Below are 16,889 nucleotides of genomic sequence, written 5' to 3'. Positions count from 1 at the left end.
TCAGAGGGATTCTGAACAGGCTCCTCCTGGGAATGCAATCTAGGCCAAGCCTGGTTCCAGTAAACTTTAATGAGGGTGTTCCAATAATTACAGATGAAGTTTTGCTCTACTCAGTACCGGAAGACATAAGTAGGCTCTGAACTGGAGCTAACATTTTCCTTATAGTTTGTTCTGTAATAGAATTTGTGATTGCTGGGATAGAAATTTGTTCTTTCCAGATCTGACCTGGAGGTTTGTACCCTTCCTAATTTTCCTGGAGCTTGCTGAGGCATAGATTGGGACCTATAACTGACAGTGGTTCAAAGCATCCATGGGAGAAGATAGGATTTATTAGTAGGACTAGGAGATGTGGCCAAAATGCATCCATAGGCTGAAACATTCAGCTTCTTTGAGCTGCTGGGCCCCTGATGGTCTCCCCTTCCCACTGCAGGGCTTCCACAATTGCTTCCTGAGATCTGTTCAGGCTGAACCAGATCAGATATGGTCCAAGGAACCATTTCCTTCCCAAGAAGCAATTTGGGCCAGCCCCACTTTCTGTTCCCCAGTTCTCCAGAAGCCCCACTTCTTTCCCTCCAAGCCCCATTCCCTAGCCCCACAGCAGAGAGGACAGAGGCAGGTGAGCACATGTTAGGGAGCACACCAGTCTGGCTGGTTCCAGAGGAAACAAAGAGTCGCCATTGCCAATTAATTATATTGCTCTCAGCCCAATAGTTAGGTGAAGCAGTGACCAGACCCTCTGCAGCCACCCATGCCCCAATTCACCTCGACTTTGCTGCCTGTTGACTATCCCGCCCAGTGTCCACCGACGATCCAGACGCCGCAGGTGGGCCTTGCGTCTCTTAGACACTGATGGGGGAGATGGTGATGGCGAGGCAGAGAAAACAAAAATGGAGGGGGAGGGTGGAGAAAATGAAAATGATGATGAGATGGGCAGGGAGGGAGGGAGAGGTCACAGCTCAAGGGGAATGGTCAGATGGGACACACAGCCTAGGGAACAAACTCAGACCACCATGGAGAATGGAAATACCTGAAGACTTGGTTGGCATAATGAGAAAATCAAAACAAAATTGCAAAGCCAGAGCTTGAGCCTTGGGCTGGGGAAGAGTATTTTCCTCCCCAGAATGAAAGTGAAATGCACTCATTGCAATCATTGTCTACCCTTCCCTTCCCTGACCTGGATTTTGGAAGCAGTGCCTGAAAAAGATGCCCTTTGTTGGATTTTTGCAATTTTTTTTTTGTGTGTGTGTGAGGCAATTGGAGTTAAGTGACTTGTCCAGGGTCACACAGCTAGTGTCAAGTGTCTAAGGCTGGATTTGAACTCAGGTCCTCCCAAATCCAGGGCTGGTGATCTATCCACTGCAGCACCTAGCTGCCCCTGCAACTGTTTTTTTTTTTTTTAACTACACCCTTCATCCCTTCACTCTCCCTGGCAAAAAGTGCTCACAGCCAATCCTTCTTTGCCAGAGACCAGTTTTCTGGATTACTGTCAGTGACCCCTCATGATCCTGGAAGGTGAGATCTTTCTCATGAAGACTCAGAAAATCGGTGCTCAAAGGAAACTTAGAAACCATGTAGTCCAATTAGTCCCATATTGTGGAGGAGAAAACTGAGGCCCAGAGAGATAAAGGGATTTGCCCAAGATCACAGACTCTCTAATCGGAACCCGCTGTGTACTATTTTCTCATTGCTTCATGCCTGCAAGTCTTGTCCTTTCCACTACAGTCAGCTCCCCAAAAGCAGGGGCAACAAACATTTATTAAGAGTCCAAGTTGTTCAAGATGCTATACTGGGTACTTAGGGGTGGGGGAGGTAGGTGTGTGTACAGAGTTTTAGGCCAGAGCCTTCCCTCCAAAGATGACCTTCCATCTATTCTGTATGCATTTTGTATGGACTTATTTATTTACATCATAGCTCCCTCACCAGAATAGAAGTTCCCTGAGAACAGGAACCATGTATTTGCCTTTCTCTGCATCTTGGCCTTCAGCATAGTGATTTTCATATAGAAGTGCTTAATAAATGCTTGTTGATTGATCTCATTATTGATTAGATAGGCTACAGTCTTCTCATGGAAGTGACTAGATTTTCTTCTCCACAGTATGGCTCAAAGACAGGGCTAACACAAGGTGGGAGCCCAATACAAAAGCCTCTTCTGTTGAACTAGATGGAGGGGGAGGGGGAAGGCCAGGAATTCATGGGGTGTATGGTTGGGGTTATGGTGAATTGCACTACAGCTCCAGTTCCCCCCTAGTCCAGAGGAGGATTTCACAGATGGGAGGATTAAGGGGCAGACAAATTAATAGGGTTTTAGAATGGACTTTTGAGATCATCTAGACCGACTTCTCTCTCTGACCCTCCTAACACATGCTGACCGAGTCTCTGCTTGAAGACTTTCAGCGATGGGAAATTCACGACCTCACATCAGGCAGTCTATAACATTATTGGACATTAACTAAATAGTTTTTCCTTATAGTACTGATTATAAGACTATTTCCCAGGAACCCAACCCCATTGGTCAAAGTTCTGCCCTCTGAGGCCACACAGAATAAATTTGATCCCTATTGCACGAGGCAGTCCTTCAGATATTTAAAGACAACCCTCCCCCCGCCCCCCCAAGCACTATCTTCTCTAAGTTAGTTGCTCTCCATTCTTCCAACTGATGCTTAGTTCAGGGCACAGTTCAGAGTTTTGGCACCATCTTAGTTACAATTTTCTTGGGACACACACAGCAGTTAATCTGAGGTTTTCCGGTAGAAAAGTGAGGGACCTAACCCTGAAGTCCTACCATCGACCCCACCCCACCAGCTTTGTTCCTCAAGTACTCTTTCCTTTAGAGGGACTTTTTGCTCAGGTGCCCCTCGGTTTCTAGACCCCAGTTTTGTTTTACCCTGGTCCTCCCCGTGGGGCATGGACATTAAGCCCAAACTCAGAAAAACGGTATCCTTCCCAGTAGGAGTCAGAGCGGTCTGGAGTAGTAGAAAGAGCACCAGCCAGGAGTCAGGAGATTTGGATTCAACACTTAGTACCTGGTGACAGTGGACAAGTTCCCATATCTCATCTCCATACCCTGGCTTGGCCTTGGAATGTACTCCCACCTCCCTTCTACCTCTTAGAATCTTTACCTTCCTTCAAAATTTGGTTCAAGCACCACTGGGAGGCAAGTCCTAACCTCTCCACTCTCTCTGTCATCAGCTGCTAGTACAACTCTACATCTGTACCGTTGTTTTCCCTGATAGAAGGAAGAGGTTGTTTGCATTTTGCCTCTGTGTGCCTGGCACCTAGCACAATGCTAGGCTAATAAATGCTTCCTTAATAACTGATTAAAATCTCTGAGCCTCAGTTTCCTCCACTCAAAAATGAAGATAATAATACTTGTAGTAACAAGTTCACTATCCTGTTTTGAACATCATATTTTACAAATCTTTAAACTAAAATGTGAGAGATCATTATTATTCCCAGGCACTGCTACAAGGACTGCTTATGGCCACTGGAAAACTTTGGCTTTACATGTCAAACAAACAAAATCATCTTCCTGAGATGGAAATATCGACCTTGGGTAAGGTCTGCTTGGTCAACCCTTTCCTAGTAGAAGAAGCAGTGGATTTAAAAGTCAGATGACCTGGAATCTAGTCTTGACTTTACCACAAAACAGTCATTTGACCTTGGGTAAATCACGTTCCTTCTCTGGGACTCAGTTTTCTTATCTATAGATGGTGCTCAGACTAGGGGTTCTTAATCTGGAATCTGTGAATTCCCATGGCACAACTACCAAGTTCCTAGGTCTCATTCAATGTGATATGACTGTGGCCACTTTAGATCAATCTCTCTCTCTCCCTCTCCTCTCCCTCCCCTTTCCTCTCCCTCTTCTCTCTCTCTCTCTCTCTCTCTCTCTCTCTCTCTCTCTCTCTCTCTCTCTCTCTCTCTCCCCACACACACACACACACACACACACACACCCCTGAACATTGGATGTACCTGCTAGTCTCCTCACATTATACCAGGTACATCTGATTCATCTTCCTCAATCATTGCTTTCATCATACGGCTTCCTTCTCAAGAATCTATAATGTTTACCTATTCCTTTCCCCCATCAATCCTAACTCTTCTCCTTGGTCTACAAGGCCTGCCATAATTGGCCCTATGCAACCTGTTTAACTTTCTCTCCCCAACTCAAATGTAAAACAAAGCCTCCACTTCAGCCAGGAGAGTTGCCTCTTCACCCTTTGCTTATGCCGTATGACACCTGGAGTGTCATCTTGTCTCCACTCTGCTGATCCACCTCCTACTCCACAGTCTTTCAGGGTCTGGCTGATGTCTTATTTCCTTCTTGAAACCTATCCTGATGAATCCTGGACAGAGATACTTTCCTTCCCCTGGACCTCTCATAGTCCTTACTAGATGTAGCCCCTCATCTGGCATGAAGCAGCCACTGTCTTGCCACTGTTTTCTAGTTGCTTTGTATGTTAGTCATGTCTTCCCAATTAGTCTGTTGGCTCTGAGAGCAGAAGCTGAGTCTTTCCCTTCTCTCTTCCCCACGGGGCGGGACAGGTAGCAGCTGCTCATTAAAGATTTGTTTGACTGATAGGCTGGGCTTTTGTTAGGTGGGGGTACTGCTGCTGGCCAGGGATATTGTTCCAACCTGTATAATAATGAGCAGGGCTCTCCTGTATCCTTCTAGAAAGGTTAAAGAAAGGTCCTTGAGGAACAAGACACTGGTGCAAACAAATGTGAGAACACAGACAGCTCAGTGATCCATAACCACCAGCACTGGGAGTGGGTCAATGTGGGCGGGGCTAGGACCAAGAGAAAGCCCTGGGGAAAAGATACCATAGGAGCCCAAGCATGCATGACCTTCCTGAGCCTGCCCCATTCCTGGAAGCTGAATGTCCACGAGCCAGAGTTTGGGGAAGTTAGGTCGGGAGAAAGAAACAAAGAGTTTTACATTGGGAGGAAGAATGAGAAAATGAAGGGCTGCAGGGGCCCACCCTATAACGGACATTTAGAGAAGGATGAATAAGAAATCTAAAAAAAAACCAACCAAAGTTGGAGTTGAGGTTTATAGGCCACTTTCATTGGTCCAGGATCTGGGCCACTCCCTAGCTCTGTAACCTCTCTACTAGAAGAAACCGTTGGTATAGAACCATCCTAGGAAGGGTTTTTTAGTGGCAGCTCTCCATCTCCATCTCAGACTCTCTCATCTGGACTATATCGTCTGTCCGAAAAAGTTTTTCCCATTGTCAAGACATGGGCCATTTGGAAGTCATTAGGAACAGGGGCCCAGCTGGGAGCTGAGGGTGGGGGAATGACCCCACTGGTTCAGGCTCTTTCAGTTAAAAGGCTCACGGGGTCCCATCAGGAGTTCTCTAAGTAAGCCCCAAGCTGGATGAGAAGCTGCTCAGGGTAAGACCGAAGTGTATGGAAGAATCTCTTTGAAACTAAAGAAGAAAGATGCAGACAGAGCTTTCTATAGGCCTAGATCTCAAGCAGCCAAAGTTAAATCAAGAAGCTATAATTTGACTAAATATGAAGTTCCCAGAGTAGACCAAGAAAAGCCTCATCTAGGCTGGTTGGCTGTCTTTGTATCTAGCCTCTCCATGGTAGCTCATGCCAGATGCTTCCGAGCAAAGCAAAACTAATTTGCAACAGAAAGCACATATGTGCACGCACACGTAAGACACACACACACATCCATCCACTCACAAACACACATATGAACACACTCTCTTGCCCACATACCCAGCAGCTGCCCATGTGGCAGACAGGCAGGCAGCACCAGGGTAAAAAGAACATTCTCTTGGACTCCTTTCTCAGGATCTGCTGGTTCTAGCATTAGGGGAAACAAGGAAGCCGCGCAAAGAAGGAGTGTCTGGCTCTGGTTTATAGCCACCGTGGAGTAATGTGAATTTCACAGGAATTCAGAGGGAGGGGTGTAAGGTTCATCAACGGGGAAGTTTGGGGAGGGCATGGTTTCCATCAAAGATGAAGAAGAAGAGTAGAAGTAAAGAATATTGAAAGTAGGCCAGGCCAGGTAGGAAAGAATAGAGGGAAAAGATGCTGAAAGGGATGGTTGGAGGCCTGTGGGGAGGGTCAGTTTGTGGGAGGATAGTCTCGGGGTCATCTCCCTCATCTGCACATGTGGTAGTGACCACAGGATCTCAGAGGATCTCTGCTCTATCTTTAAAGCCTGTCGGACAGCTCAGGGTCATGCAAGAAGGAGATGGTACTAAGAGTATGTGGAGGGTGGTCAGGAAAGAAAGGAGTTGGTAAAAGTTTGGAAGAGGAGCAGGGGAGCAGAAGGAAGAGGAAAGGGGAAATGAGGACATGGGTCTGCCATTCTTCCTTGACCTCAGTGCTCGGTGACTTGAGAGCCAAAGGAGGGAGAGGGAATGGACCTGGGTATGATGCCCATGTGTGGTCCTGGACAATTGTCCCATGGCAATGGTGGGTTAGATGTGGGGGAGACACACACAAGTGGCCGATTTTCTTCCCACAGGGTGTTGGCCAGCAGGTGCATTTGGACTGGCTTCACTCAGCAAAGAATCAGGCTGAAAGGTGACTGCCTTTCTACATTGGGGAATGGATTGGCCAGAGACATCAAGTTCAGTTTCTTCTGACAGGGGTGCCACCGATTCCTGAGGACCCAAACCCCGGAAACAGGCCCATTGCTCAGACCTTTCTTCTCCCAGCCTTGCCTTACCTTCCCCAGCTTTGGAGGTATTGATCTCAGAGTCATCCCGAGTACCATTCTGGGATTCCAGGTAAGTGGCTGGGACCCAACCTTGCTCTTCCGATGTGCTCACAAACCACCAACCTGCAGGAAGGACATGAGAGAAGCCCAAATCATGAGGCTGACAGTGCACACAACAGCATCTGGGTAGGAGAGAGTGAAAGGGGAGGGAATAGGGGCTGAGAAAGCTGGGATTCAGAGAGTTACAGACAGGAGGGGTGCCACGGTGTGGTAGCCAGTGTTGGCCTCAGGTCAGGAAGCTAGCAGGAGTCTAAGAGCCACCCCTGGGCTGGCTGGTAAACTTCTCAGGACCCAGGCAACTCCTAAGTCTACCAAGTTAAACAACCAGAAGCATATTTGCATCACTAGAGAGAGCTTCCACACTTTAGTTTCCTAAACCATGAAATCACATGTTCAGACCAAAACCCAACAAAAATACAGACCCTCTCCCAACTAGGCTCACTCAGAGTCCTTCTGGAGGTATTTTTGGATAATAATGATAATTTGCATTTATAGAGTGCCTCACAGTTTACAAAACATCATCCTTACCACAACCCTGTTGAGTCCAAATTATAATAGGTTCTCAACTGAGAAATACTGAATTAAAGAAAGCTTTGACTGTATGATAATTATCCAAATGTGTTGAGGGAGTCAGCATTTGAAACATGCCTGGTGTTAATCTAGGAAGGTTTCCTGGAGGAGGTGGATGTGAGCTGAAATGAACAGGTGGAGATTGCTAGAGACTGGTTAAATTCCCATGAACAAGTGGGGTCACCTGGACAAGGGCTTAGAAGTCATTTGGATCACAGATTCAGAGTTGGAAGGAGCCTTGGAGTCCAATCCTCTTATCTGACAGTGGAAGAAACTAAGGCCCAGTTCTTTGCTTATATTTGTTCAGTTATAATTGTATGAGCCAGGATATGTAATACATATAATCAAGTGCTTAATTTTGGGTGCTGTAGGAGCTCAGAGGACAGGGAGATTGTGGGCTTGGGTGGTCAAGGAAAGCTTCCTGGAAGAGGTGGGCCTTGTCCTGCTTGAAGGATGGGTGGGTTTTGATTATGGTGGTGTGAGAGGAAGAAAACATTCTAGGCAAGTAGAATGACTTGAGTTATAATGGACCTAACACTGAAAGAATAATGGGCAGGGGGAACTTGGTAGAAGAGTTGGAAATGGGGGATCCCAGAACTATCCATGGAGACTTCCTTTTCCCCCCCCCAATCCTAACTGGCACCAGTTCCTGGTGAACCATTCTTGCTTGGGCAAATGTTCTCTGGCCCAACAGAAATCTGGAACTAGACCCTTCAGTCACTCACCACCCAGGAGTTTAAATTTAGTAAGAAAGTAATACCCGCCCCCCTCCACACCAGAAGGCAGATTTTCCTGTTGTGACGTCCACTGATGGCAGCGGCCACAGCAGGCCGGACCTTAGCCAAGTTGCTGAGAACAGCTCCTCATTCATGGCTCCAATTTTTAAGAAGCAACATGGAGAACACATGGGAAGAGAGATAGTTGCAGAGAAGGGCAGAAGCAGATCTGGGAAGAGCTGGAAATCAGATGCTCTTGGAGCCATGATTGGGAATGGGGCAGAGGGGACCAATGAGGATCTATTCAACACATGCTTTGTGACTGCTCCTGGAGAGATAAGGGGAGCAGAAACCTTAAGGGGTCACTATGTTTGAAGAACTCTAATAGACCAGCTGTGGTTTGGGTTTTTTCCCTTTCTCCTTCAAATAAGACATTTAGAGCTTGAACTTCTACTTTGCTCCAAGGATGAGCCTCCCACACATCACCAAAATATCTATGTCTACTATGAGATGCAGCATGATGTAAATAATGTAAAAGTCAGGACAGAGCTGGTTACAAACCACAGCTTTGACGTGAGCTCTGTGTTCACAGGCAGATAGATCTCCTTCACCTCCTGAAGACCTGCTGTCTTACAGGGTGGTACAATATTGATACTACCTACCTTCCAAGGGTCTTGTGAGCAATGTGCTCCGGAAGCTTAAAAGAACATTATAAATGGGAGACAGTCTAAAAAAATAGAAATGTGGCTTTCCCCAGAGCCAGGGCCTGGCTTAGTACAAATATTTCTTTCACCATTTAGTTACTGCTCCAACAAGGTCTTTGTGGGTTAAAAGCCAGAGTTCCCACCAGGATTACATGTTCAGTAGCATGTCTCTCTGATGCTGTTGGGCTCCCATGTAGAGCTGCAGGTCCCTGTGTCAGGACCAGGTCATTTATGTCTCAAGGTCCTTAAGGTGGCATCCTGGTAAGCAGGATAATTTCAGAAAGGGCTGGAAAGACTTGTATGAACTGATATATAGTGAAGTGAGCAGAACCAAGAGAACATTGTCCACAGAGAGAGTAATATTGTTTGATGAAGAACTGTGAATGACTTAACTATTCTCAGCAATCCAAGACTATCCCAAAGGATTAATGATGAGGCCTACTATCCATCTCCAAAGAAAGAACTAATATTGATTGAACACAGACTGAAACATGCTATTTTCACTGTCCTTAATTTCTTCTTTTATTCAAGTTTTCTTGTACAAAATGACTAATATGGCAATGTTTTACATAATCGTACATGTATAACCCATATCTGCTTGCTTACCACTTTAGGGAGGGGGGAGGGGAGGGAAGGAAGGAGGGATAAAAACTGGAACTCAAAACTATAAATAAAAAGGTTTATTACTTAAAAAAAATGATGGCATCTCGGGCCTCAGTTCCACAGTTATTCCAAGGAATGGATTGGGGGAGTTGGTGATTTTGAGGCTCTTTTAGCTATCTGACTGACTTGTGCCCCTTGAGTGATACTGCCCACCTTCTCTAGGCCTTGTCTTATCCAGAACCTTCTCCCCTCTCCCTAGACCTGCCCCATGTGACAATAATGAAGATCACAGAACCAAAAGAAGTCAGTGTTGGAAAGGACCTTAATTTTTTTTTTTTTGGTGCTATGGACCCTTTTGGCAATCTGGTGGAGCCTATGAACCCTTCTCAAAATAATCTTTTTAAATGCATAGAACAAAATACATAAGATTACAAAGGAAACCAAAGGTTAGTCAAAATAGAGATACATATTTTTCCCCATCCAAGTTTATAAACTCTGAAATCTGTCTATAGATCCCTCAGGAGGGAAGAATCCCTGATCTAGTACAGCCCCTGTAATTTACAGGTCGGATAACTGAGGCTAAAACAAGGGCAGTAGCTCACTCAGGGTCACCCAGCTAGTAAGCAGCAGAATCAGGACAGCTCCCAGGACTCCTGACTCCCAGCACAAGGCTCTTTCCATGATACCATACATGGAATTTGGCATTTGGGCTGTGCTACTAGGTAGGACAAAATGAAATTCTAATCTGGTAGGGTTACCTGGTAGACCAACCTTTCCTCCCAACTTTTCCCCCATTATTGCTCTGTGGAAGATATTTGTATAGGGTTGAGATGAAGGCCATTAATGGGGTGACAGGGAACTTTGGTCTATTTCCTGGGAATTTCCAACTTCTAGGGAAGCTTCACAGGCATTTGATTTCAAGTCTGTACCGGATTCACAGTATGACGGAAAAGAATACAGGATTAGGAGTCAGGATCTTTGGGTTCTAATCCCAGCTCCATCACTTACTGTGTGACCTTGGAAAAGCTAGGTCCTCTTTTCCGGGACTGTTTGCTCATCTGTATGATGATCTCTCAGGTTCCAGTTCTGACATTCTATCATCGTATGAACCAAGGACTTCAATGATTAATTTCTTTGACCAGCTTTGACTAGGAGTTGGGGCCCAAAGACTACCCTCCCCTGGCTGGCTACCTTGCCTGACACTGCAGTGGGGAAGGGGAGCTTGCTCTCCACTAGTCAACATTAGGCAGGACCCTCTCTCTGTTAAATGACAAGGCTGTGAGGAGGGAACTCAGTGGGAGCCATTCCATTGCTTCTTCCTTTCCTTATTCCTAGCTTATCTGACACAGTGAGGTGTTGGGAAAATCACACATCTGAGCAAGAGTATGAAAGGGAAATGCCGCCAACCGTTAAAGTTGCCCTGGACCAGCATAAGGCTCAGTCTATTACTCCCCCACCAGCCAGGCCTCCCGCCCACACAGACACAGACATGGACTCTCTCCCAACTCATTCCTGAAACCCTCCTCCACCAACATCTGCAGGGAATTATGCAGAGCTATCTGCCAAGACTGTCTGAGGCTCTCACTGCCTTCAAACCAGCTATAGCAATTCCATGGACTTCCATTTTTCACCCACCTCCCAAAACCTCAGATTAACCCTTTGGGCTAGGCTTCTTCTGTCTTGTGGGTGCCATCCTGGACCCCGCCTAGGTTCAGAAAGCTGGCGCCTAGCATCAGGCTTGGTCGAGCAGAGAGAGGATGCAGCAAAAGTCTCCAGACAAGGACAATCCTCTCAGGTTTTTCATTCTTTTGCCCATAGGCTGGAGGTCTGGGGGGAAGGGGAACCTGTTCTAATTGCTTCTAGCCCCTCAAAGGAGCATGGAACAAATGATATCCTCACCCCCAATGAGCACATGAAGTTTGGTCTTACTTCCTTCAGAGAAAGGAATATCTGCAACATGCCTCGTGCCCTGTCATACCCCAGATGGGTCCACAAGGGCCCATCTCTACATATCAATGACTAAGACTGTTATTTCTCAGGCCAGTCCCTTTACAGAGGGAGCTGGCGGACAGAAGGAGGCCAGTAGGAGACCCTAGCCATTGGAATCACCCAGACAAGGGCTGAAGGCATAAGAAAAGACACAGGCAGGTTCCACTTGGGGACAAAAGGCAGAGCCATACTAGGCCAGGGTTCAAAGACCTCTGGAATGAGACCAGAGCTTTTCTTTCCCTTAAATGGCTTAGGTTGGTAGAGAGTCAATGTGGTCAGAACCCTGGGCTCTGCTTCTCTAACCCTGGCAGAGTCACTTTGACTTTTCTGGACTTCAGTTTTCTTATCTGTAAAAATGGTAATAATTACTCTGGCCTTGTCTAACCTCCAACTCCAAGGGGTGGAGTGAGAAGCAAATGAGAAATCCTGTTGAAAATTGCTAACTGTTAACACAAATGTGAGGTATCGATGTTATTTGGCATCTATTGAAGCACACACACAGACACACATTCATAAGCAAGATTCCCAGGCTGGCGGGTTTCTTCTCAGCCTGCACCAACAGTCAGCATTTCCTTCTTCCCATCCCCCCACCGCTGCTCCAGCATCCTGAAGCCTTGCTGCTTGACCTTTGATCCTCATCCCAACCTTGCCTGAGCTGTCAGGGCAGGATCCTTGTAAATGACCAGGGCTGATGGCCGCTCCAGCCTTCAGGTCACCTCTGGGCTTGGCAGGACAACCTATGTGTACATAACACAGAGACTCCAAAGGGTTCTCAGTCTTTGCTATACCATGGACCTCTCTGAAAGTCTGATGAAGCCTATGAACCCCTTCTCAGAATGATATTGTTAAACGATTGATGGAAATGCCAAATTTTAATTAGAGATTTTGAAAATAAAGATGTGAATTTTTTTCCTATCCAAGTTCACAGATCTCCTGAATCTAGAACCCTAGGCTAAGAACCCCTCTCCTATATTCTTAGCATTCCCCAAATGCGCCATGCTCATTCCTACCACCATCTCTTTGCCTACACATCCCCACTGTAGAATGTTCTCCTTCTACCCTACTCCCCTCAGCCTAGCTAAAGATGGTCCCTAACTGCAGGGCCTAGTTGGAAGGCTCTTTTCTTTGTGAAGCCTCAGCCCACAAGGACCTATTTCCCTGCATCATGCCTACGGCCTTTACTGACTGACTACCCCTCTTGTTTGCACTTAGCACACCCCACCTAATATTAGTGTGTGTGTGTGTGTGTGTGTGTGTGTGTGTGTGGTGGTGGTGGTGGTGGTGGTAGTGCTTATCTCTCTAACTAGACTGTGGAATTCCTTTGGGGCAAAGATTCTTTTCTCTTTCTAGCCCACTGTCATAGGACTAGGATAAAGACTTGCTGATTATTTGAACCACAAGCTCTCACCTTACTCAATGAATGGATCTTCTACTATAAGGGAGGTGACACAGGGAGAGAGCCCTAGCCTGGAAGTCAGGAAGACCTGAGTTCAAATTCAACCTCAGACACTTACTAGTTGTATGACTGTGAGCAAGTCACTTATTTTTTATCTGCATCAGTTTCCTTATCTGTAAAATGAGCACAATAATAACACCTCTAGTCTCAGGGTTCTTCTGATGATAAAATGAGATAATATTTGTAAAGTGCTTTAGAAACCTTTGAATGCTATATAAATGCTAACCATAATAATCATAATCATAATTTTTCCACACAGGACACAGTGAATTTTGAACTAAATGGTCCCTATAAGTAGTTGTAGAGCCTAAAAGTAACTGACGGTGGTGGAGAAGGGGAATCCCTAACTGGATCCTAAACTGTGACCCCAATGCTCCAGTAGCTAACACCCCTGCTTCCATCCAGATGCAGGTAGGAGTCTGACAAAGTCCATGTGCATGGGGAGGGATATTGATCGGATAGGAAAAACTTATGGATAAGAAAGCTCTTAGTTAGACAGTGGAATTGAGGGGGAGAACTAGCATGTTGTGTCCTGAAGGTCTCCCTTTCAAAATTCTGATAGTCTGAATCTAGTTCAGTCTCAAAGTGGAGATGAGGGTAATTTGCACTCCGTGACTCCTCATGTGCCATTTTTTCCACTTGGATCCCACATTTTCTCCCCAGACCTTCTCCCCTCTCCTTGCCCTCCACTTCTTTGGCACAATCAACCATCTTGCTAATCCCACAATACTAGCCTCACTTCATCTAGAATCATTGTTTCGGACTTAATTCACGTTCCTCCATTGAGACCCCTGCCCCTTTCTCAGTGTAAAACACTGCTGTCTCCAGCCTGCCCCCCACTTCCACAGGAGTGATAGAACCAGGACCAAGGATGGTTCTGAACTTGTCCCCTTGCAGGAATACAGAGACATACACTGTGAACTCCAAGGGAGCTATGCCCTATCTTCTCCTGCCTTCACCAAATGACTAGTATGGGGCAGGCACACCAACAGTGTTTAATAATGATGTGTTGAGTGATTGGTTGAAATACAGAAGTCCCCTTAGGCAGGAAAGAGACCAAACATGTCTGTGTTTAGACGGGAACTTCTAGCAGGCTGGGCACTTCAAATCCCAGTCCCTGGGAGGCCAGCATTCTCCATATTAATATTCATTCTCTTGTTAAGCAGCATGGCACACTGAGCTAAGAAGTCAGAGCACCTGGTTCTTAGGCTCAGCTCTGCCATTGTCCTTTAGCTGTTGTGATCTTGGGTTTTCATTTCACCTGGGTCTTGTAGCATGACAGAGTTGGAGGGGACCTTAAAGATCATCCAGGCCCACCCACTACCCAGTGCATGAATTCTCTCTATCATATCCCTCACATAGGATCACTCAGTATCCATCTGGAGGCCTTAATAATGATATTGATATTAAGGAAGCTAGGGAAGCCCCTTGATTATACTCCCTCCCCACCCACATTTATCTATCTCATCTACATAGTATAAGAGAGCTGTCAAATGCCACATAGAATTCCAGCTATACTATAAGCATTTCCTCAATCTGCCAATTGAGTATATAAAAGGAAATAAAATTAGTTGGCCAGGACTCATTATTGGTAAAACTATGGTGAGTCCTAGGGATCAATCACTTTTCCTTTTCTAGTGCGTACCATCTTGATTTCCTTATCTGTATAATGGGGACAATAATCCCTCCCCTGTCTACCTCACTGGGTTGTTGTAAGGATTAAATAAAACAATGTTTGTGAAAGAACTTGTAAAGAACTCCTTGTGGGCCAGAAAAAAATGTGTTTTTATTGGGCTTATTTTTTTTTCTGCCTTAGGCTCTGTCTATCTAATGAGTTATCTATTCTTTAGTGATATGCCCTTCTCCCCCTTGGTACCTGCCCTTTTGAACCCCTTCCCATCTATCTGCTCTATCCTTTCTCTGCAGCAACTATTCCCCACTCCCCCCAAATCTGGAAACTTCTCTACTTGGAACAGACCAGGCTAGAAATTTACAGTTTCCTGACTGCCAACTCCCTACCTGTGACCTCTGGGGTAAGAAAGCAATCAGACCCACTTTGGAAAGACCCTTGTCCTCAATCCCTGCTCCCAATCCCTATCAAACAACTGAGCGGCTCTGATATAAGAGCTTCCCTCCCTTCAGAACTGCCCAAGCTGCCTTGGAGCATGGACCCAGAAGCCCTAGAACATCATGCCCAAAGCTCCCGGGGGACATCCTTGGCTGTATTCCTTTTCTGCACCCTTCCCCAACCCTTTTCAGAGATGTCAGAGGGCTGAGGGATTGCCCCTGTGCTCTTTTCTTATTGCTCTTGCCACCCACTGTTGTGAGTGTGTCCATCATCATCCTCATCAATGTGAGTATGTCCAGTTAAGCCATGAGGTCTTTCCTTTTAGTCTTTTTCTTAAATCAAATAAAAACACCTATTGCTTTTAGCATGGATTGGCTCATAAAATTTGATGTGTAGGGAACTGTAATTATTGCAGGGTGATCTGTGGATATGTCTAAGTATTTATCAGCTATGTGTCCCATCTTTCCAATTAAACTGGAAACTCCCCCACTACAGGATCTAAGTCAGGGATCCACACTCTTTGGACAACAATGCTGCTAAGGCCCAATCCACCAGCACCATTTTTATGAGTCATGTATAGTTAAGTGGGCTTTTTAAATAGAAACTCCTAACAGTACAGGACACCCAGATGGGAAGGGTGACTAAATACCTTGAATGAGAGAGTCTGAATCCAGAGAGATTTTTGACAAGCTAGAATGCTGAGCTGAATTGAATAAAATTCATTATGGATAAATGTTAAATCTTACTTTGGGTTCAAACAATTAGTTTTACAAATACGAACGAAGGTGGAGCCTGAAAAAGACATGGAGGTATTAGTGGACCACAAGTGGACTCAATGAGTGGTCAAGGCATTTGAAAAAAGTTAATTGTATTGTGGGCTGCACTGAGATATGTAGCATCCAGGAATAAGGAAGTGAGGATGCTAATGTGCTCTGTTTTAGCTGCACCACACGTGAGGCCTTGGGTTTAGTTCCTAAATACTGGTTTAAAAGGGCCTGAGAACATCCAAAGGAGGGCTACCAGGATGACTGACTGGATGAGTCAGACTGCGTGGTTGCGGAAGTCCCTTCCAACTTGAAAAGCCTGTGATTCTATGCCTATAGCTCCTCTGGCTATGCCTGGAGGTGAAGGAGACCAGCTGTCCCTGACAGAGCTCCCCATTCATCCTGCATATCCCCCAAAGGCTGAAAAGGAAATGAAGGAAGAGGAGGAGGAGGAGGAAAAGAAGAAGGCGGCAGGAGGGAAAAGAACCCTTGCTCGCAGTGATCACTGTCAGCTTGTCCAAAACGGAATTTGCCATCTTATCCCAGACCTGTCCCTCCTCCTGATCTGCCCCGCCCCCATCTCTATCAACGGCCCTGGATCCTTGTTCATTGGGACTGAAAACATGAATTCATCTTTGACTCCTCCCTCACCCATGTGCTCCGCATCCAGTCAGTGTCCCCCGTCTCAGCAAACAAAGGGGAGAGGAGATGATGCACAGTCACTCACAGCCACCAGCCAAGGGAGCTGCCATATCAGCTAAGGAAATCTTTAGCTCAGCGTCCATACCACTGAAGCCCACTCCTCAGCTGATTACATGGACATTCAGCTTTTCCTCCAGACGATATGAGCTTATATGTGCAGGCACATATCTGTAAGTGAACATGTGTGTGTGTGACACACAGGGGGCCATGTCTGCCGGCATGTGAACACACGGAGGTCCGTGTGTCTATGGGTGTATATGTGTGAATTGGTAGAGGGATGCATATGCATGTGTGTATATCTTCTCATTTGTAAGGTTTGGGAACTGAGGAAGGAACTGAAAATACCAACATCTTTCTACACAAGTAGTTAGAGTTCAGCTGCTGTAATTCAAGAGAAGGTATCTCCTGCAGAGTTCATACTTAAACACACTTTGCCAAGAATAGTTTCAGGCTCTGAGTGGCTGTAAGGGAAAGACGTGCTCAAACAGCTTATTACCAGGGTCGATAGATCAGTTTGATATGTTAGAGATGAAGGACCCTCCTTAAGGGAAACCCATCCTTTCTCAAGTTCA

General features: G+C 45.9%; 1 protein-coding gene across 11 annotated transcripts in view; it reads right to left on the bottom strand.

The window, feature by feature from the left end:
* SH3PXD2A (SH3 and PX domains 2A) overlaps positions 1–16,889 on the bottom strand; it is a 332,613-nt gene that overhangs the window by 30,336 nt on the left and 285,388 nt on the right. For 7 of the 11 annotated variants that reach the window (XM_043987986.1, XM_043987987.1, XM_043987995.1 and 4 more), the window contains 2 exons: positions 6,695–6,808; positions 763–846 (listed from right to left, as the gene is read on the bottom strand). In XM_043987986.1, the coding sequence (XP_043843921.1) occupies positions 763–846; positions 6,695–6,808 (198 nt within the window). The remainder of the gene's footprint in view (positions 1–762; positions 847–6,694; positions 6,809–16,889) is intronic. The other 4 variants (XM_043987989.1, XM_043987988.1, XM_043987992.1 and 1 more) reach the window with 1 other exon arrangement.

This window comes from Dromiciops gliroides, chromosome 2, assembly GCF_019393635.1.
Source record: "Dromiciops gliroides isolate mDroGli1 chromosome 2, mDroGli1.pri, whole genome shotgun sequence".
Taxonomy (NCBI): Eukaryota; Metazoa; Chordata; class Mammalia; order Microbiotheria; family Microbiotheriidae; genus Dromiciops; species Dromiciops gliroides.
The sequence above is the reverse complement of the archived record's forward strand: the minus strand, read 5'-3'. Positions and strand labels throughout refer to the sequence as shown.